Genomic DNA, 24,233 nt, shown 5'->3' with positions numbered 1-24,233 from the left:
GCGCGGCCACGGCCCCGCCGCCCGCGTCCCCCCGCACGGCCCCGCTCCGCAGCACCGGCCCCCGCGCCGCACCGGAGCCCCCCGACATGCCGCGCCGCTCCTGAGCCCCGGCCGCGCCGCGCCCGCCCCGTCGAAGTTTTGGGGAAGGTGCCGGTGCGGGGGGGAAGAGGAGGAGGAGGAGGAGGAGGAGGAGGAGAAGCGCGGCTCATGCCCGCCCCGGAGCGCGGCGCTCGGCGCGACCAGGTGGGTGCGAGCGGGGCGCGGGAGGGTCCGCGCGTGTGTCCCCCCGCGTGTCCCCCCGCGCGTCCCCGCGCGGCTGCCGGCGCGGAGGGGGCCGCGGGACGGGCCCCCCCCCACCCACCCCGGGGCAGGTGCGGGGGGCTCCGGCCGTGCCCCGTGTCCCGCCCGCCCGGCGGGTCCGTCCCCGCGCTCGGCCGCGCCGCGCTCGGAAGTTTGTTGCGGCGCCCGGACAAAGGGAGCGGGGCCGGCGCTGGGCGAGCCGGGGGGGGCCGGGGCGCGGAGGGGCAGGGGCTCGGTGCGCACCGGGCTGTGGGCGGTCCCCGGGGGGGGCCGCGGGGGTCCCGGGGGTCCCCCGGGCTCGGCGCGCCCCGGGGTGCGTGGGGGTCCCCCCGGCTCGGGGCGGGCGCGGGGGTCGCCGCCGCCCCCGAGGCGTTTCGGCGGCCGGCGGAGGGGAGGGGGGGGGTTGAGTCGCAGCCCCCTCGGCGAGGGGGGGGGTCGGGCACCGGGAAACTTGCGCTGCCGCCGGCAGAGCCGCGCCGCCGGTGCCGGATCCGGACCCGCCTCCGCTCCGGCGCTTTGGGGGTCTGGCACCCCCCGAGGGGGCTGCGCACCGGGGGGGCCCGGCCGCCCCTGCCCTGCGGCCGCCCCGGCGCTCCCTTTGTTGGTGCTTCCCATTTTCCCCCCGTCTTTCCTTTCTCTCCGGCAGTTTTGGTTTAATTCCGGCTGCTGGAGGGCTCGGGTGGGTTTTTTTTCCCCCTTCTTTTCCCTCCCCCCCCGCCCCATCGCATTTTAACTCAGCGTCAACCCGCCGCTCCTCGGGCCAGGGGGTGCGATTCCCTCCTTGGAGAGAAATCCCTAAGTCTGCCCCAAGTTTTGCAATTCCTGGGAGAAGGAGCCGCTGCCGTCCCCGACAACCTGCAGCCAGCCCGGCCGTCGCTCCCGCAGCGCCCTGGGAAAATCCATCGCCGTGTCCAAAAGCGTAACCCAGACTGCAAGGTGAGGGAGAGGAGGACAAGGCACGGCTTCGGATGGAGCTGGAGAATATTCCCGAGAAACCCCCGCAGGTTTGGATTCCGGAGGGGGTGACGGCAGCCGGCTGCCCCGCGGTTCACCCGTGCCTGCGTTTCGCCCGCTTGTAAAGTTTGCGAGGGTTCGGTGTGTCTTTGTTTGGACAGGGAGCGAGGCTGGGGGGGTTTTCCAGGGCCTTGGGGGGTCCCTGTAGCCGGACACCGTGCCCGGTGCCGCGGGAGCTCGGGGCGGGTTGGCTGGGACGCCGCCGGCAGCGGCTGCTCGCGGCATCGGCAACAATAATGGGCTCGGAAGGAGTTTTTATTACGGAGCGTCGTCTTCTGGGAGTTCAGAAATTCCCGGGCAAATAGCATGTGGCAGAGCTGGTGGAGGGTCACCCGGAGCCCCAGATCAGCCTCTTCCATCCCCTTCCCGCCCCGGTGTCCGCCGTCGTTTCGAGATGCTCTCCCGGCGCTGGCAAAGTTCAGATTTTCTATTCTTCCCGGCTCCCTCTCCCTGGTCCGTGGGATAAACAAACGCGCCTCTGTCTCCTCTCCCCTCTCCCCCTCTCAAGGAGAAAAGGCACTTGGGGAAGTGCCGCGTTCGCAGCGGATGGCTCTGGATATTTCTTTTGGTGTAGGAGATCTGGTTTGAGTTGGCAGGCGCGTTCGGAGGTGTGGATGGGAGAGAACAAGTGGAGCGTAATTGGGTTTTCTTTTTCCATTTGGGAGTGATTCTGTTTTTTTTTTCTTTCCCCTTTTAAAACAGAAACGAGCCAAGGGCCGAGTCTCTCCCCGTCTCCCTCCTGTGCACTTTTTAATACAAATGAAAAATGTGCGGAGGAGAAAGCAGGAATAATTCCCAGGCGCCTGCGAACCCCACTTTGCTGGGAGTCGTGGTCGGGAAGTGTCCGCTTGGAAAACTTGCGCTGGGATTATTTTTTTTCTTTGCTGCTCTTAATATAGTCCTGGAGGAATTTGTGTCCGAATTCCTGCCCGGGATTGCTCCTTGGATTCAGGCAGCTCTTCCCTCCCCATCGGTTGATACCCCAAGATTTGCCTTTCCCCACCCTCCAAACCAACTTCCATTGGATTGAGACCTCACTTTTCCGCGAGCATTGTAAAGCTGTGGGGCAGACAATAAAATTGTTATTAGTTTCTGTATTAAAAGGTTGGGTTGTTTTTAACCCAAACCAGAAGGAGGATTTACTTTTACAAATTTCTTCTGGTGTGTTAAAAATTTACACGAGAAATACGTTCTGTGGAGAGCAGGGATTTGATGTTAAATCAACCCAACATGTGTCTGGCGCGGGCGGTGTGACCCGGTCCCGGGTGTCGGTGGGGACGTGTTCCCTTTCATGCCTCCCTGTATCCTCAATTAAACACAGCAGAGTCTCAGGGTTTTGTGAGATTTAACTCTAAATTAGGTGTTGTTAATTTTTTTTAATTTCCACCCCACCTTAAAGTCCATAAAAAAAATAAAAAAATTAACAGGCTCCAGGGGTGGGTGGATGGAGAAAATAATCAGATTTGGAAAAATTACCTCATTCTCCCCCTTTTTATTTATTAATATTTTTTTTCCCCCTTCAGGTCGCTTAAATCAAACTGCGAAGGGGGAAAATGTGGGGGAGAAGGGACAGAATTCCCCGTGCTGAGCCTGGGAGCTTTGTCAGGTCTGGGAGCCCTGGGAGGCTCCGGCTCCTGCCTTTCTCCTGCCCTTTGTGGAGCGGGGCTGGGGGCTGTGGGGAAGAGCCTGGAGCCCTCCTGCTGCCTCTGCTCCCAAATAACGCTCGGGAGCGCCCGGTTTGAGGTGCTCCCTGTTCATTTTTATTTTTTAATTTTAATTTATTAGTTGCTGTGGGTCCCCCCCCCCATCCCAAGCCCCTCTTCCTGGGGTGCTCGGGGTGGGGACGGGGGTGGCTCCGCTCCCAGCCGGGTCGAGCATCGCTCCGCTGGTTAAAAGCCAAGGCGGCCCCGTCGCACAGCACAAAGTTGGGTTTGGTGGGGGGGGAAAAGTGCAGGAGGACGGGATCGGCGTGGAAAAGCCCCCCCTGAACCCGAGCAGCCCGGGATGTGTCGCCCAGCGGGGTCAGGGAAGGCGAGGGGAGGGCGGGGGGTCTGCGGGCGGAGGGGGGGGAAGGCTGAGCAAACAGAGCGAAATGAAATAAAACGGATTAAAGTTGCTGCTGGGGGAGGCGGGGAAGGGGCTACTCTCAGCCCTGGAAAAAGATAATATTGGAAATATCTGTAAACGCCGTGTCCAGCCCCGCTCTCCTCCCTGGAAGCCGGGCGGCCGTAGGTTTTGCGTCCCCTTTGGAAAGGGAAGAGCAGGGAGCGTTTGAGGGGGAAGAAAAAAAAAAAATCTGTGCAATGTATAAAATCAAGTGACACTAAAATATCTCCTCGGGCCCTCGGCCTTTCTCTCCTAATAACCCGGCAGGAATGCGAGTGCACTCAGTTGTGAAGTTGCTGCCCGGAGAGCCCGGGAGCTTTTCTTTTCCGCCGCTGGCGAGGGGGATGCTTTGAGTCTGCTGATGTTTGTGTCTCGCTGTGGGGCTGGGAGGGGGGGGGGGCCCGGGCTCCGGCTTTCAGGGTTTTCTCTCCTTTTATTTTATTTTTTCCTCCCCCCTTCCCTTTCTCTTTTCTTGTCGGTCCGGCGGGGAGCGGGGCCGGGGGGAGCGGGGCCGGAGGAGGAGAGGTGCGGTGCTGGGCTGGCCTTTGTAGCAGCAAGGTGGGGGGCAGGCGGTGCCCCCGGCCGGGAACCGGCTCATTCTTCCCTCCGGAGAAAGGCGGGAGAGCCCGGAGGTCCCCGCGTTCGGAATTAATACACATTTATGGCTCTTTGCGCCGCGGTTCCCGCTGCACAGGCGGCTCTGGGAGCCTGAAGGATTTGGGAAAATTCCCTCATTGCTAGAAGGGAGAGCTGGGGTGGTTTTGCCGCTCCATCCCTGTTCCCCGTGGTGGGTTTGAAGCCTGAGAGAGCCCGGCATTGTGGCTGGCAGGTGGTTTGTGGGGGTCTCGAGGGGATGCTCCCTGTTCCTGGCATCTCAGCGTCTCCCTGGATGCAGGGGGGGCTCCCATCTCCTCCTGGGGGGCCACTCTGGGTTTATCCTCCACTCCTGAAGTGACCCTGCGGCCGCCTTGGTGTCACCTGCCACTTCTGGAAGTGGAAACTTGAAATTTCCTGTCCCTTCCTCTCTGATTTCCAGCTCCTCCAGCACAGGCACTGGGGTTCCATGGGGTGGGGGGCTCGGTTCTGCCCCAGAGAGGTGTTCCATGGGCATCTTCCCCATGGAGGGATGAGCTCTGTTAGTGGGAGAGGGAAGGAAAAAGGGGGAGAATCAAATCGTGAATGCACTCAGAGCTTGGAATTCCCTGTGTTTGCCTCGGGAGGTGTAAAAACCCTCCGTGAGCCACTCCTGGAGCTCCCGATGCACCTGATCGATATTCAGGGGTAGCTGCTGGCTCAACAGTAACCCCAGGAGCTGGGCCATCCCTGCCTGGTGACCCTTGGGGTGGCCCCTGGCCCCTCGAGCCGCAGGGCTGTGGCCAGTGCTGGCTCCTGGGCTCGCACCCATTTTATCGCCTTGCAAAACCTCCCCTGCTCACTGTGCTGCACCTTTTAAAGTCAAATAGAACTTGTAGATCAAGATGGGGCTGGGCACAGCTGGAAAAACTTCCTAATTTTTTCCCCCCCCCCCCCCCCCCCGCGAGTGTTTGTTGTATAAAATCCAGCCAAGACGCTGCTCAGGGTTTTTTTTTTTAAAACTTTTCCTAATTTAAACTGCTTTTGGCATCGCGCAGACGAGTCTCCACGAGAAAACATGTTGCTGGTGATCCGGCTGCCCGCGACAAAAATGTGTTTGCAAGTGGAATGGCATCGGGGAGAGGGGAGAACGGAGAGGCAGGAGCAGCAGAGCAGGAGAGCTGCTCCCTTCGGAGGCCAGCGAGGAAGAGGCAAGGACAGGCGTCCGTCCGTCCATCCCGTGATTTATTTGGTAGAGACGCCGCTGGAGCAGAGATTAGATCTGGGACAGAGCTGGAGGGAAGTGGAGGGAAGTCATTAAGGGATTACACCCTGTGGGCACGGGGCTGCCTGTAACGGTACCGGGATGCCCAGGGAGAGGAGCCCGGCGGGAGTGGAGCGCTCGGCCTGGGGAGTCAGGATCCTTTCTCCTATTTTTTTTAATTTTTTTTTAAGGGAAAAGCAGTGCTGTGTTTGCAGGGTGTGCTGCCGAGTCTTCCCCGGGGTGGAGCGAGCGGGTGCCGGCGTTCCCCAGCCCTGGGTGACGCTTCCCACCGGCTCTCCTGCCCTGGCAAGTTGGCAGCAGCCGCTGGCAGCGTGTTCCGGCGGAAGCTGTCCCTCCTCCCGGGCCGTGCAGCCAGGCTGGCAGCAAACACACGGCTTTTGGAGTGAAACAGGGAGCGGAGGGTTGCCCTGGAGGAAATTTCACCCGGTCCCGGCTCTGCTGGGGGCTCCGGGTGTGTTTATCAGAGGCAAAAGTTAGGGTAATAAAATTATTTTATGGAAGGTTACTTGCAAAACTGTGGAAAGATGAGGGAAAAAAAAATTAAGGTGGTAGAGGAGGAAAAAAATCTCGTGTGGGGCCCTGATTTGGAGGTGATTTGGAAGCTGTTTGTTCTGCCTTGTTTGCAAACCTTCTCCATGTGACCAGCTCTGGTGGGGAGCTGGAACTGGGCGGACTGGGCTGGGGAGTACTGGGATGGTCCTGGTGGGAGCAGGGGAGCTGAAGCCCCCAGGAGGAGGAGGAGGAGGAGCAGGAGGAAGCCCCGGTGTGGTGGGTCTGTGCTCTGGGTGCCGTGCAGGGTGTTTGGCAGCTCTGAGGCTCCGGGAGATGCTGCTCCCATTTAAACAAACATGGATCCATGGCCGGGATGGGCCGGGATGAGCCGCTCCCCCGGAGCAGGTGGTGATGAAACAACTTATTTCAACACACCTTTGCCAGGTTGCTGCAGAGCTGGGTTTATCCAGTGGGACTTAACTGCTCCGAGGCTGATAAAGGCACAGAATGGCAGCAGGGCAGCAGGCAGCTCCCGGGAGCCTGGGCAGGGCTGGCTGAGCATCCCACTGATCCCTTGGGATCTGCCAGCTCGGGTCCCGAACCCTCCACCCTTTCACCTGCTTTTTCCAAGCCTTGGTTTGTTCCACAAGCTGTAGATTTTAGGTGAGTGATTTTCATTTTGCTGCTTATTGTGAGTCTGTGAGCCAGGGACTGGCCTTTATTTGTTCGCCTGTAGCGAGATGTGGATGGGACCACCTGGGAGAAGCTGTCATGGACTGGGAAAAGATGCCTTCATCCTTGGAAAAGAGGGACAGCGGAGAAGTGCTTGAGGTTGGTGGCTTAATGCAGAATACAAGGCCAGGACTTGTGCTCGAGAGCGAAGGATGCGCTGGGATTCCGTGATCCCAGGAGCATCCCCTTGGTCTGGTGGCCCCTGGGGTTTGGATTCCTGCCTCCCAGGTGTCTGCTGTGCCTGTTAGTGGGGATGTCTTTGCCCAGTGACCTTCTGCTGGTGCTCGTGGCCCGGGGACAGCTCACTCGTGTCCTGGAGCTGGCACTGGGCTCGTGGCTCGGTCGGTGCCGCCCATCCTGTGCCGGGATCATTGAGCATCCATTGGTTTGGCCACCGTGGGATGGGGGTTCCAGCACGGGGGATCCTGCTTTGACCCTGGAATCCTGGGTCTGCTGGGAGGATACTGCTGGACTGTCCCCAAACGCTGCAGGGATGGGGGGCTTTGGGGGTACCTCAGCTCCTGGGGAAGGCAGGGCCTGGCTGGGATGGCAGAGAGTGGCCATTCCCATGTGGAAATGTCTTGCCGTGTCTTGGGGTGTCACGAGCGTGTTGGAGGAGCCGCCCAGGGTGAGGGGACAACTTGTGGCAGGAAATACCTGGAAGAGATGGAGTTTCTGGTTGAGCATCAGGAGTTTTTTGGCTGAACTGGACCAGAGTCAGGGTGGGAATATTGGGCAGAGACTTAGTACTGGAGAGGGAGAAGTGCTCTCCTGTGACCTGGGGTGTTGTGTCCCCTCTGGGTGCCACTTGTCAGGCTCTGTCCCTGCAGCCACCGGGAGAGAGGCAGGAGGAGGTGCTGAGGTGCTCTGGGCCACCAGGAGGGTTTCCCAGTGGGTCACCATCACCCAGCAGGTTGGTCCTTCCTCCAGAGTGTCCCAGCTGATCCCTCTGGGATGCTGCCAGACCTGACAGCAGGAGGGAAATTCCCTGGAACATGGGGTGACTCACATCTGGAATAGAAATATGGGCCTATTAAGAAATGGAAGAAGAAGAGAAAATAAAGGTGTGGGGAGAAGTGCCCCATAACTTTTGTGGCAGGAAATGTGGATTTTGGAAAGGTGCTGTGCCAGGCAGAGCTGCAAAACCCCTGATTTTTGCCAAGGTGGATTCAGGTGGGGGCAAAGCCGAGGGTTTATAAAGTGCTGTCTCCAGCTTTGCCTTTCTCTGAGATTGTTTCCCGAGAATTTACGCTTTCTCCTTTGCACCCCAACCTGCTTTCCCTGCAGTGGAGTCTCTTCCCAGATGGAGCAATCCCACCCCTGTTCTGCATTTCTGCAACAGAGTGCCAGTGGGATGTGGTTTGTTTTGTGGGCAGGGGATGGTGTCCCCCTCCCCACCTCCTGCTGCTGTGCCCTGTGCTCGGCTCCAGCTCTGCCAGAGCAGGGTTTGGGGAGCCAGGCTGCCACAGATGTTCACTCTTAGTAAATTAAACCCTCAAAATCGACAGGATTTCTCATTTGGAAAACAAAAGGGGCCCTTGTCACCTGCTGAGGGGGTAAATCTGGGGCCGGGGGAGAAGGAGGAGGGTGCTGCTGTGCATCCCATCGCTCCCAATTTGTCTCAGCCTCCCAGCACCTCCAGTCGGGTCTGTTCCCATCCCTGCAGCCCAGCTCCAGCACTGGGGTGGTGGGTTTGTAGGGTGCTGCTTGCACCCCATGCAGAGGTGAAGGAAAGGAACAGGCAGGCTCTGCATGGGACCTGATCCTGACGGGGTCAGAGCTGTCGTGGTTTCCACAGGAGCCCCTGATGGATGGGGATAAAGCCTACGGAGGCTTCTGTGCGTTCTTGGGGAAGCTCTCCCCAGTTTTAGGTTTGTTGTGAGTGTTGGGGAGGGGAGATGCCCAGGCAATGCACTCCTGAGAGAAACAGGTTAAGGAAAATGTCCCCAAATCCATCCTGTGGGGGGTGGGGGTGCGAGCATCCCGGAGAAACCCTGGGAAGGGATTCCTGGCCGAGCTCAGCTCCCGTGGTGTGACACGGTGTTCGTTCCATCCCTCCTGTGCTGCAATGACAGGCGGAAGATTTGTGCTGAAATTTGGGTCTGAGTTTTCCCGGCTCCTCTGCTCCGTGGCTGCAGCTCTGGGGCTGCAGGTCCAGCTCAGCTCCTTTGCACAGGATGGATCCCAGGGCTGGGCTCTGCCTGCCCTGAAGGATGCTCGGGACCCTCTGGCTGCGGTGGCAGGTCGGGGTCAGCACAGCTCTGTTCGGGTTATTCACACTTCTCCTTTGAACCCAGGTTTTTATTTATACCCAGCGTGGCCTGTTCCGAAATCCCTTGAAGTCTTTCCCTTGATGCCGGTGGGCTCAAGCCCTGAACAAATGTCTTTTTCTCTGGAAGTGGAGCCGCAGCTCCAAAACTGGGTCAGACTTTGGAGCTGTTGGAGCAGCCCCGTCCATGGATCAAATCCCACCTCGTCCCTGCTCCGTGCAGGAGTTACCCCAGTGCCCACACCGATGCCGGCAGCGCGGGCTGCGGCTGGGCGGGAGCACCCGGAGCCATTCCCCTGGGTTATGGAGCTGGAGGGTCTGAAATACTCCCTGATGATGAGTCTGGTCCATTTAGGAATGCAATGGGATGGAGTTTACCAGGTGAAGGGGTTGTTACTGGCTTTGGGGAGGGTTGGTGCTGTCTGGTCTCTCGTGTCCCTGCCGTGCCGGAGCAGCGGGTGCCGCCGTGGGGAGCGTCGGTGCTGCTGAATTTCCAGCTGTAGATTTGGGGTGATGCAGGAGGAGACAGTGGCTGTGCCCCTTCTTCTGGGAAAGGTGCAGAAGGACAGACCCCTGTCCCCTGCCCTCGGGAGGAATGTGCGTCTCCTTCCATGGCAGGGTTGGTCCTTTCTGACCGCAGTGGAGATCTCCGCTGGTCCTCGCTCTTACGGATACAGATGCTCTGGGAATCACTCTGGGAACAAGCACAAGTTGCTGGTTTTAGAGGGAGGTTTTAAGTAATAATTGGTGATTGAAAGCTCCTGGCAGTGGGCAGGAGCCGTGGACTGTGTTGGGGCCGGAGTGGACAGGTACTGGTGGCTCGGGCAGGGAGGTGGGTTGTGTCCCTGGGGGACTTGGTGATCCAAACTGTGTCCTCTTCGTGTCTTGCCTGATGCTGTATCCTGATGCTGTTGCCTTCCCTCACTATGATGTGATGATTTTTGGTCCAGGGAGGGTGAGGGATGTCCCCTGGGTTTGTGACAGCCCCTGTGGCACCGTGTCCTACAGCTGGTGATCCCAGTTCTCCCTGCCTGCCCAGGGCCATGTGCTCTGGGGACAGGGGAGAGGGCTGTGTGTGATGTGACCTGGTTGTGGGGGAGTGGTGCTGCAGGGAACCGAGAGCTGTGGTGCAGCTGCCACAGGCAAAGCTTCCTGTGGCCACCCAGCCCGAGGTGGGCACCCTCATCTGTGACCCCATGCGAGAGCCCTGGGCTGGGGGGTTCTGGGTTCCCCCCTAAAGAGAGCAGTTTGTGCCTTGCTGTGCTTCCCATCGGCCAGGAGGGAGTCTTGCCCTGTCCAGGGGACACAGTGGGAGCCCTGGATGGGGCAGCCAAGAGCTGGGGTGAGGTGTGGGGTGTTACAGCAATTGGTGAATCATTGACTGACATTTTAAAGGCTGAGGGTTATTTTCAGGAGGGGTGGAGGGAGCACAGTTAATGTAATAACCCCCCGGGTTTGCACAGTGCTGTCTGTCCCACAGCTCCCATGGCTGCTGAGCCTGAAGAATCAGCAGCCACCTGGATGCTGCTCCTGGGGCCGGGGCTGGATCCTGAAGCTGGGCTTGTTTGGGTCCTTGCTGTTCTTGGGATGAGCATGGATTTGGGAGGTGCACAGCACCTGTCCCAGACGAAGCAGGGATGTGCTGCCTGGATTTGGGAAGATGCTGTGTCCTGCTGTGCTGACTGGTAGGGGCTGAGCCATGGGGGTGCACAGGGCTCAGGAGTGTGGATGGATTGGCGTGACCTGGGAATGCCGAGGGAGATATCGGAGTGATGCCATGGGACCAGATCACCTTCCCATGAACGTGGCTCATCCGGGTGACAGAGAGAAGGAACACGGGGCACCCTTGGTGACCTTTTGACTTCAGCCCAGGGTCTGTGTGGGGAAACACTTCCCGCAGCCGGAGGGATGCTGCACTGAGCCTTGCTCTGTTCCCGAGCACCCCAAATGTTAAATTCACCTTCCCGCTCCCCTCCGTGGGCAGTGTGGCCCCGTGGCCACCCAGCACCATTCCCGGTGCAGGATCCCAGCACAGCCTCTGCCGAGCACGCTGCTTCCCAGCCTCTAAGAAAGCGCTGGAGAAATGTCTGGTGTTATTCCTGTGCCAGCTCCGAGCTGAGCTGTCGGGAGCTGTGTTCATCTGCGGGGCTGGGTTTGCTCTAAGAGGGTGCCAGGTGCCCGGGGAGCCCAGGAGATGTTGAGTCTGTGCATGGAGGAGCCGAGCTGTGCAGAAATAAAATCAGGGAAGTTGTTTGGAAGCACAGAGACGGGCTCTGGCAGGGCTGCGAGACGGAGCCGGCCTCGGGTCACGGTGCCTCCGATTGGGATGCGAAAAAAAAAAAAGGACTTCAGACCAGGAGTTTGAAAATGCCCAAGGATAGTTCTCCCCCGCACTGCCTTTTTCTTCTCCCTCCTCGTGAGCAGCTTAATTTCTGGATGGAAACCAGGCCTCTTCCTGCACAGGAACGGGACTCGCAGTGGAAAGCATCGGCATGCAGCAGGGAGCGTTTAACCAGAGCGTTTTCTGGATGAATTTCTGCACAAACATGACGGAGTCTGGGAAAACTTGTGGCATCTGAGTTCCTCCCTCCTGCTCAGTAGGCACCGTGACTGTTTTTTCCTCCCCTCTGGATTATTTAAAGGCCAGAAGAGACTTTTAGCAACCTCCGGTCTGACTTCACACGGCTCGGCTGGGAAGTTTCGCTGGGGTGTGACTTGGGAACTCGAGTCCCAGCGCCGGGTCTCTCCTGGGGATGGCCCTGCCATCACTCCTCGTCCTGCTCCGGCGTGTCCCTCACCTGCTCCAGGTCATTTTCTTCCTCCCTGGCTCTTTCCTTGCCCTTTGCAGCCTCTCCCCAGGGGATGGGGCCAGGGCAGCTCCCGCAGTTTGGAGTTAATTTTGATGTAAGATCTTCCCCCATCACTCCCTCGTGCTGGGAACCTTCGCCCTTCCCAGGGGTGCCGGGTGCTGCTCTCGTGCTGCCGCACACCCTTCTCCCAGGGAAGCTGGGATGCTTTCCCGTGGCCCTCCTCTTTCTCAGCTTGCCATGTCCTTCGTGCCTCTATCCAAGAGGAAGATCTCTCCTCTCCCGGGGGTTCCCCAGGCTCTGGTAGGCGGGTGCCTCCTTGGGGACACCTGTGAGTGTGGGACCATCCGGGCTGGCTGCGTGCAGGGGGCACGGAGGGGATTTTGGGGGTGCCTGGAGTGTTCCGTGTGCTCCGGGTGGGCTGAGGGCTCCGGCACCGCTGGGATGCTGCAGCAGGAGTGCAGGGTGGGATGTAAACCAGTGCTGTGTGTCCCCACGGCGCCTGTGGCCGATGGGGTAAAAAATAGTGTGAGCCGGGCACTGGGCATGTGGGCAGAGGCTTGGACGGAGTTGGGATTTTTGGGGAGAAACCTCTGGAAAATTCATTTGGGATGATGGCCGCGTTGGTGGCATCTGCATCCCATCCCACACCAGCAATGGGAGCTGCTGCTAATTATTTTAATAGGATTTGGGGGGTGATTGTGCTGAAAACCTTGTCCCATATCCTAAAACCCTCGTCCTGTGTAGAAGCGCAGAGCGGCTCTTGTCCATGAGTTGTGCATGGTGGGAATTGCACCTTCTTTATCCCCTGTTATGTTTTTCTTTTTCCCTGGGAGTTTGGAGGGCTTTTTTTGTTCCCTGTGACTTTTTTTTTTCCCCACCCTCTTCATTATCATTTTTGTTAATTAGATTGTGCTGGGGAACGGTCTCTATTCAAAAGAAAAACCTCCGAGATGGGTTTTTACAAGTGCGTCTGCGTTTCGGGGCGGGAGGGGGGGGGAGAGCAAAGATGCTTGAAAGAAATAATTTTTAAAATAATTTCTTCATAAAGCCCTTTAAAAAGAGAACCCCGGGTCCCCTTCCCCCACCACGGCCACCTCCCCTCGCCCCCCCCTAATTAAACGATTTGAATTTTCACGTTAACCGCTTGGTGCTTCCTCGGCGCCTCAGATGATTAGAAAGGGATATTCATTTATGCCTTTTAAACGCCGCCCCGATTAAAATCAGAGAGATTTTTTCCTTCATCAAAATCTAACATCCTTGAAAAATTAATTTGATGCCTCTTGTTATCAATTAATTGAATCTCGTTGGGAGAGAGGCTCGTGCGGCGGGTGGTTGGAGCTGGCCCTTCTGTTCTTAGTTGCTTTCCCCCCTCTCTGCTCCCTCTGCTGCTTCCAAACACTGTGACATTATAAAACTCTGCCTTTTTTTTTTTAAATATATTATTTTTAGTCGTCTCATAAAATAAAATAAATGAATAAAACTTGGTCTCTCTCCCCGCCCTCCTCCCCCATTCCCTTGAGTTCCTCTCGTATGAAAGACCCTTTTTTTCCCCTTCTTTTCTCTCATCCCTCTTTCCTATAACTTCCGAGGAAGGGGGAGAGAAAGAAAAGTTGGGGCTTTAGCAATTTCTCAGCGTAGCAAAGCGGCCAGGGTCCGTCTTTCTTCCTTTCTTTAACGGGGGATATTGGATATTTCATTTGAATCTCCTTTTTTTCAATTAAAAGTGCCCGACTCCTTCTCTTCCAGCCTCTCTATTCTCCTCCTCTGGCTCGGCAGCCGGAGAAGCGATTTTCCTTTCTTTAATATTTCAGCTCTTCCCCCGAGACGGGCTGCCTGCCTTATTTTTTTTTTTAATAGACTTTTTCTCCCTCTATTAAACTTTTCCAATCTTCGTCCCTTTATTTTTTTTTCCCTTCCCACCTCTTTAAACAAAAAAAAAACCAAAAAAAAAAAACAACAGAGAAAGAGGAAAAGTTATAAAACGTGAAGAACTGGGTCATTCAGGAAGTTATTGAAATAACTTAAAAATTAGGCGTTTGCTTCATTTTCACTCTCCTTGGAGTAATTTTCTGTTGGATTCAGACCCTTCCCTGGTGGCTCCATTATTTATGTCCTGTCGGGAATTTGGGATTGAAGGTTTTGGGGGAGTTTGGGGATAACTTGAGTGAGAGCCAAGAGGTGGTTTGGTTTTCTCCAGAGGACAGATCTGTGCCGGACACTGGTTGATTCCTGCTGGGATGGGGATGCAGTTGGGAGTGTCCCATCCCTGGACTCCTCATGGCTGGTGAGGGGACGTGTCCCCCCAGTCCAGTGCTCTGGGCAAGGGGTTATTTGGTGCCAGGACCCCCCATGGGGGCATTCCCTGTGCCATGAGGGGTTTTGTGCCGGGCTGGATCTGGGATCCTACAGGTGAGAGAGGCCATTGCCTCTTCCTGTCCTCACTGAGGTGCCTCTTCTGCTCCTGGAGGGTCACCAGGGATTTTAGGGATGCTCTCGGGAGGTGACCCTGCTCCCATGGGCACAGAGGGCCACGTCTGCATTTTGGGATGTTTTGCCTTTGAATTCCCATTTGGAACACGTTGGGCAGAGGGAAAGCAAGTTTTTTTTGGAGATGAGGAATTGGGGGCTGCTTTAAGCTCCCTCCCTGGTGCCAGGGCTGGATCTGGCACTGCGGTGGCTGGTGTAGCTCCACAGGGGCTTCCCAGAGCTTGAGCCCGGCCTTGCTCCCAGTGTGCATCCACTGGGACACGGGATCCAGACCTGCATCCCGACCTGATGGGACACAGGAACCAGACCTGCATCCTGACCCACCGGGATGCTCCAGCACCGCAGAGATGATCCATGGTGGGTGCAGACCACTGGCACCCACCGAGGGGCTGCCCCTGCCCGGGTTCCCCCTGGGCCCCCACGTGTGGCTCTGGAGCAGCGAGGCGGGAGCCCCCCATGCTCCACGTCACTATTTAATTAGACGTCCCTGATTAACAAAACTTGGCGTTCGGCTTCCTCCTGCCCTCATCTTTCCTGGCTCCGAATCAATGGCTTTGATATGCTAATTAGGGAGTAATTTAATTTCAAAAGGCCGCAATTAACAAGGGTGTTGTGGACATGCTGTAGTTAAGCGGTGTAATCTAATTTGCATTAGTAACAAGCAGGGACTAATTAGAAGCTTAATTAGACACTTAGACGGCTCTTGTGTTTACTTTCTTAATGAGATGGAGTGGGGCTCTTTTTTTTAATCTTTTCAAGAGCACAGCGAGGGAAGCCAGGATGGAGCAGGATGGAGCAGCGGCCCCGGTGCCAGCACGTGCCCAGGGAAGCCAGGATGGAGCAGCAGCCCCGGTGCCTGACACCAGCCTGGCTGTGTTCAACCAGTCCCGTGTCCGCTCTGGGAGGGATTTGATATTCCTTGAAGCTTGGCAGGGCTTGGGAGAGGTGCCAGCCAGCCCTTGGTGTCCCTGGGAATGCCCTGTGTGGGATGGCTCGCTGGGATGGGCACTGGGATGTCCCGTGGGGTTGGCTGTGGTCGGGGTGTCTGGTGTGAGCTCTGGAGAGCAAAGGATGCTCCGAGAGTGCCGTGGTTTGGAGAGGCAGGTGGGGCAGTGCCATGTCCCGCTCACAAGCACAGTCCCAGGGCTTCCCTGCTGGAAGTGCTCGTGCTTCCAGCTGATCTGATCCCCCTTCCTGGGGAGAGGAACCTCACTGGGGTCGTTCTTGCTTGGTTTCTGTGGAGCAGCAGATGCTCTCTGCTGCCTGATCCCGTGAGCGTGGCCAGGGTGTGATGGCACCAGACAGGTGAGGAGAGCCAGGGGGGTGAAGGTGAGCGCTGAAGGCTGGCTCTTCCTGAAGAAGTTGCTGGGAGCAAGATGAAAGTGGGAGATGAAAGTGCCCAGAGGTGAGATCCCATTAAAGCAGTGCCTGGGCTTAGCCAGTCCCTGGTTCCTTAAATATCTTCTAATTTACAGTAATGCTCTAGATTCGTCTCAGCTCCCCCAGACTTTTATTTTAATCCCCTTTCCACATTTCCATGTGTTTATGTGTTAATTAAAGGGTAAAAAGCCACTCTCGGAGCAATCCCGGCTGCTGCTTCTCTTCCAGCCGAAGCCTTTCAAGATTAGCAGCCGCTTCCTAAAGCCGGCGGTGCCGGAGCAGGACGGGCAGGCTGCTCAACTTTCCGTAGCTCGGAGCAGATCCGGTGCCTGGGATCCATCCTCCCCGAGTCCTCTTCTCCCAGCTGTGCAGAGGAGCATCCCACGGACTTCCGAGAGCTCTGGGGGGATTTGCTGGGTCCGTTGCACCTCCGGCATCTGCTGGTACCTGCGGGAGCAGCTGCTGGAGGGAGGATCCTCAGCCTGCAGCCTCAGCTCCCCTCCACGTCCTGGACAGGCTGGAGCTGGAAGGAAGGGTCTGGAAAACGCACGTTGGGGCCGGGATGTGGTGGGAAGGGCGGAAATGGCCTCTGGAACGTCTCAGTGCTGTGCTGTGTGTCAGTGTGTGGTGTCACCTCTGCTGTCCTGTGCTGGTTCATCACTGGGGCCTCGCTGAGCTCGTGGAGATGTGGGAGCATTTTCCCACTGGTGTTTCCCACCGTTCTTCCTCATCCCTCCCTGGGTGACGGTTTTGAGCTCTTTGAGTTTGGATCTGGGGAAACTGAGGCCGAGGGGCACCCCCGGTGGTTGGGGACAGGGATTTGGAGACAGGGACTCGAGGACAGGGGCAGAGGGGAGGAGGTGCCTGTGGCACTGGGGCCATACGTGGCACTGGTTCCTCTGGCAGCCCGTGAAGGGCAGCCCAAAGTTACAGAGCCCCTGAGGATCGTGGTATTGAGGATAATTAAAAATAGGGAAAGCTGCTAAAATAGGTGTTGAGGCAATTGCTTCTGAGGAGCTCGTGGTGGGGCTGTACCTGTTCGTGCGGGTCCCAGGGGCCAAGAGGTGCCATTTAATTTTCGTGTCCGTGGAGCAGAATCAGGTGGAGAAGTGGCATCGCTTCGGGTGGGTCTGGACACCCCAAAATTCCTGGGGAGCTTTTGGGGAGAAATCACTGTAAATGCTCCATCTGCTCTTCCTGCTCCTGAAGATCCCACATCCTTTGGTGCAAGCGTTTGTTCCGAGTCCGTCGTCTCTCTCTTGCCTCTGTGTCCATCCTTCCCTTTCTCCCAGTGCTCCAGAGGGCTCCATGGGAGTGCCAGGCTCCGTGGCGGTGCCAGGCTCCGTGGCGTGGCACACACGTGGTGCTCCCACGGGGAGCGTGGCACACGCGTGTCGCTCGCATGCGGCGGGAGCCGTGTCCAACATCCCGGCGGCTGATCCGCCCCCCTCCCTCGCAGGGAAGCTCCGGGCATCCATCAGCCTGTTAATTGCGCTAATTAGAGAGTGTGGAGGTGTTAATTGGAAAACCCCGGGATCGTGCCTGTTTGCGGGAGGGATGGATGTCAATAAAGCGGGATTGATGACTCGGCGTGGCGCGTGCACCGCGCAGGTTCGCGGCGAGTCAGGGGATGTCAAGGAAATGTTACTGCTCAGACGAAGCAATTGTTAATTAAAAGCAAGGGTAATTAAAACACCCTCGTTGCCATATGGTCCCGCTGAAGGCAGGGGGATTCGTTGCTCCGTTTGTAATCTCCGTTTCCTTTTCTTTGTCCTACGGAAGGTGCGTGGTTGAGTAAAAGGGGAAAAAAAAAGGCAGAGCGGTGGTTCAGCGAGGAGATTTGGAGTCTGAAATGGTAATTAATGGTAATTAACGATCCACTGGCGCAGCTTCTGTTGCTGTTGCCATTGGAGGGGGCTCCTCCCTCCCTCCCCTTTTAACTAAACCCACCCTTTCCCACTTTATCCGGGTGTTGCATCTTCCTGCTGACTGTGTGGACACGGTCCCTGCCTTTCTGCCTGGGGGAAGGTCTGATCCTGATTAGACCCTCCGGATACCAGCGTATGGAGAATCCCTGAAATCCTGGCTGTGTTTGAAGTGCAGTAGATGAGAAGCAGGAGCTGGGATGCTGTGGATCCCCCCTGGCTGTGTGCAGGGGTGCACGTGTGCTCGGCATCGCAGCCGCTCGCGAGGCCGAGTTTCGCTCTTCCCGGTGTAGCCTCAGTCATCCCGGATCAGTCCTGGCTGGAAAAGTGCTCGTTCCTAATTTAAATCCTCTTTATAACGTTGCAGACACTGGCTTCGTTTTTTTTTTTTTCTTTAAGGTTTTGTAAAACTTTTATAGGAATGGAAATATTTTCATTATTATTATTATTATGACTTTCTTTTATGACTTCCCTTGCAGCGTTGGGATCCCAGACGCTCCAGCATCCCGTAGGGTTTGTGAACGGGAAGTCGAGTTTTACTAGACTTGGAGAGGGAACCCAACTGGCCCGGTGTCCCCGGCTCCGGGAATCACCCGGCCTGCGGGAATCTGCTCCAGCATTCCCGCCTCTGGCAGGGCCGGGGCCGCCGGAACGAGCCCACAGCTCCTCCACCAGAAGAGATTTCCTCCTAATTCCCAATAGTTAAGCTTCAGTTTATGCCCGAAGCCAGGAAAGTTTTATATCCTTTCCAAAACCTTTTTTTTTTTTTTTTTTCCTTTTTTAATACTTCCTGTTGTAACTCTGGATATTCTTGTTCTCCGTATAAAAGTCAAATCCCTGTTTGAATCCCGACGAGTTTCTGGCTGCGGTGATGCCGTGTGACTGCTGGACATGGGCAGAGCCCGGCACTCCCTGTGGTGCCTGGTCAAAACACGGAGCAGGCAGTGGATTTCAGAAGGAAAATGGGAATAGGAACAGCAATAATTTAATATTTCTGCAGGCATTTGTTTGAAATTGAAACGGGGGAAGGAACAAATGTAGTTTATAAGGCAAAAAGTGTTTTCTTCCTTCTAGATTTTTACTCCTAATGCAGCATCCTGTGAACACCTCATCCTTTCTTGAACCTTGGGAAGCTGCTCCAACCGTGCCATGCTCTCATTCCTTCTGCTGTGCTTCAACCAAACCCAAATCCCAGTAATCCCGTTAACCTTGAACTGTCCCGCAGCTCCTGGTGTGTCACCCTGTGTGGATTCGGGAGCACCGGGACAGTGGGAGGGAACCAGCAGCTCCCCATGGGAATTAATGTCAGTCATATACCCTGCGGAAATGACTTTTGAAATGCATATAATCTCAAACATGCAAATGAGCAGCTCGCTGCACCCTGTTTAATATGAATGATCAGCCCTGAATAGCGATTATTACACGCCACATTTCAGCAATTATGTTGTTCGTGGTTTGTCTCTCCGGCTTTTGGGGGGGGGGGGGGAGGAAATGGGGAAAAAAAGAGGGGGAGAAAAAAAAGGGAGAGGCAGTGTTGCTTCTCCCTGTCCTCTTTATTCCCCTCTCGTTTCAAACTCTGCGAGCGGCGCTGGGTGAGACTGATCCTGCGCCGGTGGGGATGGAGACGGATGGAATGGGATAGAACTGTCCTCTGCTTTTCCACAGAGGAAAGTGTGCTGGAAGGAGGGAGAGACCCTCACTCTGGGGGGGTTCCTTTGCCCCTGATCACTCTGTGTGTGTGTCAGGGCTGGATGTGGCCCCAGGGGTTCTGTTGGAGTGGCAGGAATTGATGTTGGATGCGGTGGTTCTGTTTCCTCCAGTGCCAGCCCAGATCCAGGAGTTTCTCCCAGAAAAGGGGACCCTCAGGTTCACAGCCAACAACCTGCCCACTAATCCCAGCCAACTGAGCAAAGGCTGGGAGGAAGGGAGGGTTTTCCAGCTGATGTGTCGCCGTGTTCTCGTTGCCGCGTCCCAGCTCTGCTGAAACTTTGGGCTTCCTCGGCCTGCCAGCAAAAAAACCTTCTGCCGGCTGGTTTTTCCTGCCAGGTGGTTTTTGCTGCTGGGAAGTGCTGGTTTGCTGGGAGCTGAAGCACTTTGAGGAAGTGTTTCAACTTTGCTGGGATTTTCACAGTGAGATCTGTGGCACAGGCTCCTCGCACTCTGTGTGCAGCCTCGCTGGGACTCCAGCTGTGCTGTCTCCAGCATCTCAAAGTGAAATATTTTGGGATTCAGTGAAAATACCCGGATTCCTGGGGCTTTATGTCTTGCATCAGGCTCAGAGAAAGCTGGAATCGTGGGTTTTCCTGAGGAACGTGTTGCACTTGCCTTGCCCAGGGATGTGCAGGGCCGACAGAGTGTCTGTGGCGCCTCGTGCTGCTGCACGTTTTATTTTTTGGGATAAACTGAACGCAGCTAAAACTGGACGGGGTTTGCCATCCCACCCCTGCAGGGTGTCACTGGGATCAGGGGCAGGGCGGGCGGAACGGGGACGCCAGCCAGGGATCCCGCACTCCCTTCTCAACCTCTGCTCTCCCTTCCTCCTCCTCCTCCTCCTCCTCAGGTCCTGCTAGCGAGTCATGATGGTTGAATCTGCCTCGGAGACGATACGTTCCACCCCCTCAGCCCAGAACGGGGTGAGCAGCCTGAGCCAGCAGCCCGATGGCGGCGGGGGCGGCGCGGGGGGCGGCGGGCGCGACGGAGCCGCCGGAGAGGCCAACGGAGAGATGAGCCCCGTGGAGCTCCTGCACTTCCAGCAGCAGCAGGTAGGACGGACACCCCTGTTCCTTCTCTCCAACCTTACACAGGGCAGCGCAGAACTGGGTCTTTCCAGGGTGTGGTTTGGGGGCAACGCTTGGTTTTACCCCTCCTCGTCCCCTGGGTTCCACCAGGCTTGGTCGTCCCTGTTGGGACCGGGGTGTGGATGCTGCCCCAAAAAGCAGGTGCCTGTCCTTGGGGTGCACATCCCTGGGGAGATGGAGCCCTTCTGTCCATGGGGTTTCTGGTGCCCCAGAGATGGCTCTGTTCTGAGGGGGGAGATCCTGCCTGCTCCGTCCCCCATTGGTCTGGGAAAGCGGTGAGGAAGAGGAGGAATGTGAGGCCAAAGCCTTTGGCTGTAGCACAAGAGCAGGTGTTCTCCAAGGCTGTATTTGGTTGTCCAGGTGGGTGAGTGGAGCTGGTCCCCCATTCCCTGGGGCTCCTGGTGCCTTCAGCTGGAGAATTAACCTCACACATGTGGCTGGGAACACGTGTGACCGTGCCATGTGTGTGCAGCAGCTCTGTCCCCGGGCACACGTGTGTGCCCCTCGGGGAGCCCCTGGCACACACGTCCCCTCAGGCAGCCACGGGGAGGGGGGGTGCCGTGCCTGCAGGTTACCTTTCAAAACAAACTTTGGCAAAAACATAAATTTTCCTGCTCGGCTACTAAATAAGGCAATGATCCCTGCCTCGTACGGAGATCGCCTCCCTGAGCCATAAATTCCAGCGTGAAAGCTGTAAAAAATTGCTGTGTCTGATACTTTAGTAGTGAGTGCTGTAAATCCATTACCTGGATAACAGCCGTTTCGCACGCAGTTAAGCCCCTGTTCCCCGGATCCGAGGGGTAATCATGCGTGTAATGCTCCTGCCAGTGCCCGCCGAGGAGCCGCCCGCCCTCCCCTCCCCGAATTTCCCCTCCCCGAATTTCCCCTCCCCGAATTTCACCGCGCGGCACCCGGAGCCCAGGGGGGGGTTTGGAACAGGGAGACCCGTGATCCCACACAGCCAAAATGATGCAAATCGTGGGTGTGAAACAGGGGTATCTCCTCCAGAAAATCAGCATAAAAAAAAGGCTTTTCCGAAGCAGAGCGCTGCGCTGTCGGCTCGTCCCTGTGGATGCTCCTCGGGCTCTCCTGGTGAATCCCTTCCTGCCCTGATGTTTCATTTCACCCTTTTGCATTTCTTCTGTCGGGTTCCTGGTGTGGTCACCCCCAGGGAAGCTTGCTGGCACATGGAATTATTAAGGCAGAGGGTTTGGTAAACTTCCAAAACCAAGTGGCATCTGCAGTGCCAGCGCCTGGGGAAGGGGGAGGACCCATCCCCGGGACTATCAATCTTCCTGCTTCAGGGAGCAGGCTGAGCACCAGCTGGGGTCAGGAATAAATGTCCCCATATCGGGAGTTTTGGGCAATTAGGTGCTTTATGGAGGCTTTGCACCATCCTCGGGAGCATCCCAGCGTTCTCCCCGGGTTCTCGGACCACTGGGCTATTCCCAAATCCATCCCAGCTCCCAGAATGTCGGCACTCAATCCTTATTCTTACTGAACTTTATGAAATGCCCAAGAAACCTTCGGAAGCCTGGAGGGGGGGGGATTTGTTTGGGCGATGCAGCTCCCGGGGGCTCGTGCTCTGCCCCCGTTTTGGTCCAGTTTGGGCCTTTTCCAGGGGGTTTAAAGCACCTCTGCTTTCACCCCCTTCAAAGGGTGACCCCAGACAGCTCTTTGCAGGGACTTTGTGGGTTCAGGCTCTTCTCTGAGGGTGCTGGAGGTGGGATCTTGAGGGGGAGAGGGGGTGTCATTGGGTGCTCAGGGACCCCCGAGGCTGTTTTGTGGCTTCTGGGATGTCCCCAGAGCAAGAAACCATGGGTGTGTGGCAGCACCAGCCTGGTTTGCTGAGACAGGGGCTCCCAGCTCGGTTCCAGCTCTGCTCCCCCGTGGAGCACAGTGTTCCATCTCCATCCTCGTCCTTCCCAATCCATGTGACTGCAGAGCATCCCGTGGTCCGGAGCGTCTGAAGGGAGAGCGGGAGAGGAAGAGGGGCAGGTCCGAAGGGAGAGTGGGATGGGGTGGGGAAGGAGCATCCCCCTCCCCTGCCTGGCTCTCCCCCAGCCTGGGGGCTGTCGCTTGGGTAAATCCCTGGATTTCAATGGTGGGATTGGGCTGAAAAGCCTGAATGGCTCCCGCCCGCTTTGTGCCGGGGTTGGTGGAGGGGAGAGGTCGGCCGGGGGCAGGGGAGGGCCCAGGACCCCCCCCCGCCGTTGCTGTGGGAACGTGGTGGGACCTCCGGCACTGCCGGGCTCCAGAGGGCCCCACTGGCCCCTCCTGCCATGCCAGGCCCCCCCGGAATTCCCGGGGGAGGAAGGCTGGGCAGGAAACGGGGGCAGCGGGGTGATGGGGGAGTCACATCCCTGGGGTGGGAGCAGGAGGGGGGATCCTCTGGTTTGGGTATTGGGAGTGATGAAGACCCAGGGGTGGGCTTTGCACAGGCAACTGGTGCTGCTCTCCCACGATTTGGGGTTCTCCAGGGTTTCCTTGAATTCCTGGAAAAAACCCCAGGTTTCCAACTCTTATCCTGGAGCTGGAGTTTAAATCCATGGTGTGCAGAGAGCCTGGGGCTTGGGGGTCATTGCAGCTTTGGGGTGCAGGGGTGAAAAGCCTGGAGGTGCTCGTGCAAGGATGTCCTGGGAGGACCATGGGGAAAATCCCCGAGTCCGGCACCGAACGGGAGCTTCTTCCAACTTGCAGCCCTTGGAAAAGGAGCCATCTGGAAAATCCAGCTGCTCTAGCGTTGTTTGGTGTTATTTTATTGTGCAAAAAGTACATTAAAAAGTGCAGTTTATTGCAGACAGACGTCAAAGAAATGGGGAATAATAAACAAAAATAAGTCTTGTTTTTGAAAAGAAGCAAATGGGACCTTTTTGGGAGTTGAGGAAGGGTGTGGAGGGGGGAGGAGAGGCACTTTGCTGCCCTCAGAGAGATACCATTCCATAAAACATGTGATCACATCTCAAATATATTGTGTAATCCTCTATTATTAGGGTATTTAAGATAAAAACGAGGCTGGAGCACTTAAGTGAAACTCATCTCTCTATTCGCTTCCCTGATTCATATTTCATATTTTACTGAGGACAAATGCAGGAGCCTTTTTTTTTACTCTTTTTTCCCCTTTTTTTCCGTGGAATGGGATTGTCAGGAGCGTGTTCCTTGTGTTCTTCATTAGTGGGGATGGGTTTAACCCCTCGCCTGCGAGGACTGAGGAGGCAAGAGCAGATTAATGAAGTCCAGGAGCATTAGGGCAGGGGAGCACAGCTGGGGCTGGGACACAGACATGGAGTTGGGTGTAAAAACTACTTTTTTTTTCGTTTCCCTGTGAAGAATTGTGTCATTTTTGTTAATCTGGATCTCTTGGAGTCATTTGGTTCTGGTTAAGCGGGGCCGGGCTGGGCTGGTGGAAGTGCTCCTCAATATGGCATCATTTACTGTTAATATCCAGCTAAAAATATCCGTGTGTGTTGTTTTAACGGCTCTAATTCTGGAATGTGACGATGTCATTTTTATGAGGTTAGTGTAAAAAATCTTCCTTTTTCTTTTTTTGCCATTTTTTCGTCCCTTCCCAACCTCTTTCCACCCTCTGAAAGAATCAGAGGGAAAAGGGAAGATACAAACTCTCTTACAGGTCCTCTTACCCTGCAAAATTTCTTGGTCTAATGTCATGTTCAGGTGGTTTTTCACTCATTGGAGGGTAAAACCCCACGTAAAGCTTTGATCCAGGTAGAAAATCCCTCGGCTAATTTTGGGCAGCAGTTTCCATGGTGGTGACCCTGCCCCTGGCTCTGGCAGCTGGAGAGTCTGGACACTGCTGGGTGGAATTAAAAACTCTGTTGTCATAAAGTGAAATACCTGGTAAATAAGGGAATTTAAAATATCCTGGGCAAGGTTTTCCGTTGTACTATGATTTTTTGGTTGGGTTTGTTTGGGTGGTTTTTGGGATTTTTTTTGGGAGGCTGGGGCTTGTACTTTTAGGAAGACCTGTGGATGTCTCCACCCTCTCCAAGCTTTTTTGAACCTCTTGGTCTGTTTCTTCCCAATTGAGAGGCCCTGGAGAGG

The 24,233-nt window shown here is 56.2% G+C and overlaps 1 protein-coding gene across 1 annotated transcript in view; it reads left to right on the top strand.

The window, feature by feature from the left end:
• The first annotated feature begins 142 nt into the window (after positions 1 to 142).
• FOXP4 (forkhead box P4) overlaps positions 143 to 24,233 on the top strand; it is a 54,720-nt gene continuing 30,629 nt past the window's right edge. The window contains exons 1-2 of the mRNA XM_027695049.1: positions 143 to 243; positions 19,934 to 20,135. Coding sequence (XP_027550850.1) covers positions 19,950 to 20,135 — 186 coding nt within the window. The 5' untranslated portion in view covers positions 143 to 243; positions 19,934 to 19,949. The remainder of the gene's footprint in view (positions 244 to 19,933; positions 20,136 to 24,233) is intronic.

The sequence above is a fragment of the Neopelma chrysocephalum genome, unplaced genomic scaffold, assembly GCF_003984885.1.
Source record: "Neopelma chrysocephalum unplaced genomic scaffold, ASM398488v2 Primary Assembly neopelma1_100, whole genome shotgun sequence".
NCBI lineage: Eukaryota > Metazoa > Chordata > Aves > Passeriformes > Pipridae > Neopelma > Neopelma chrysocephalum.
Note: the sequence above shows the minus strand (reverse complement) of the source record. Positions and strands in the feature narration are given on the sequence as shown.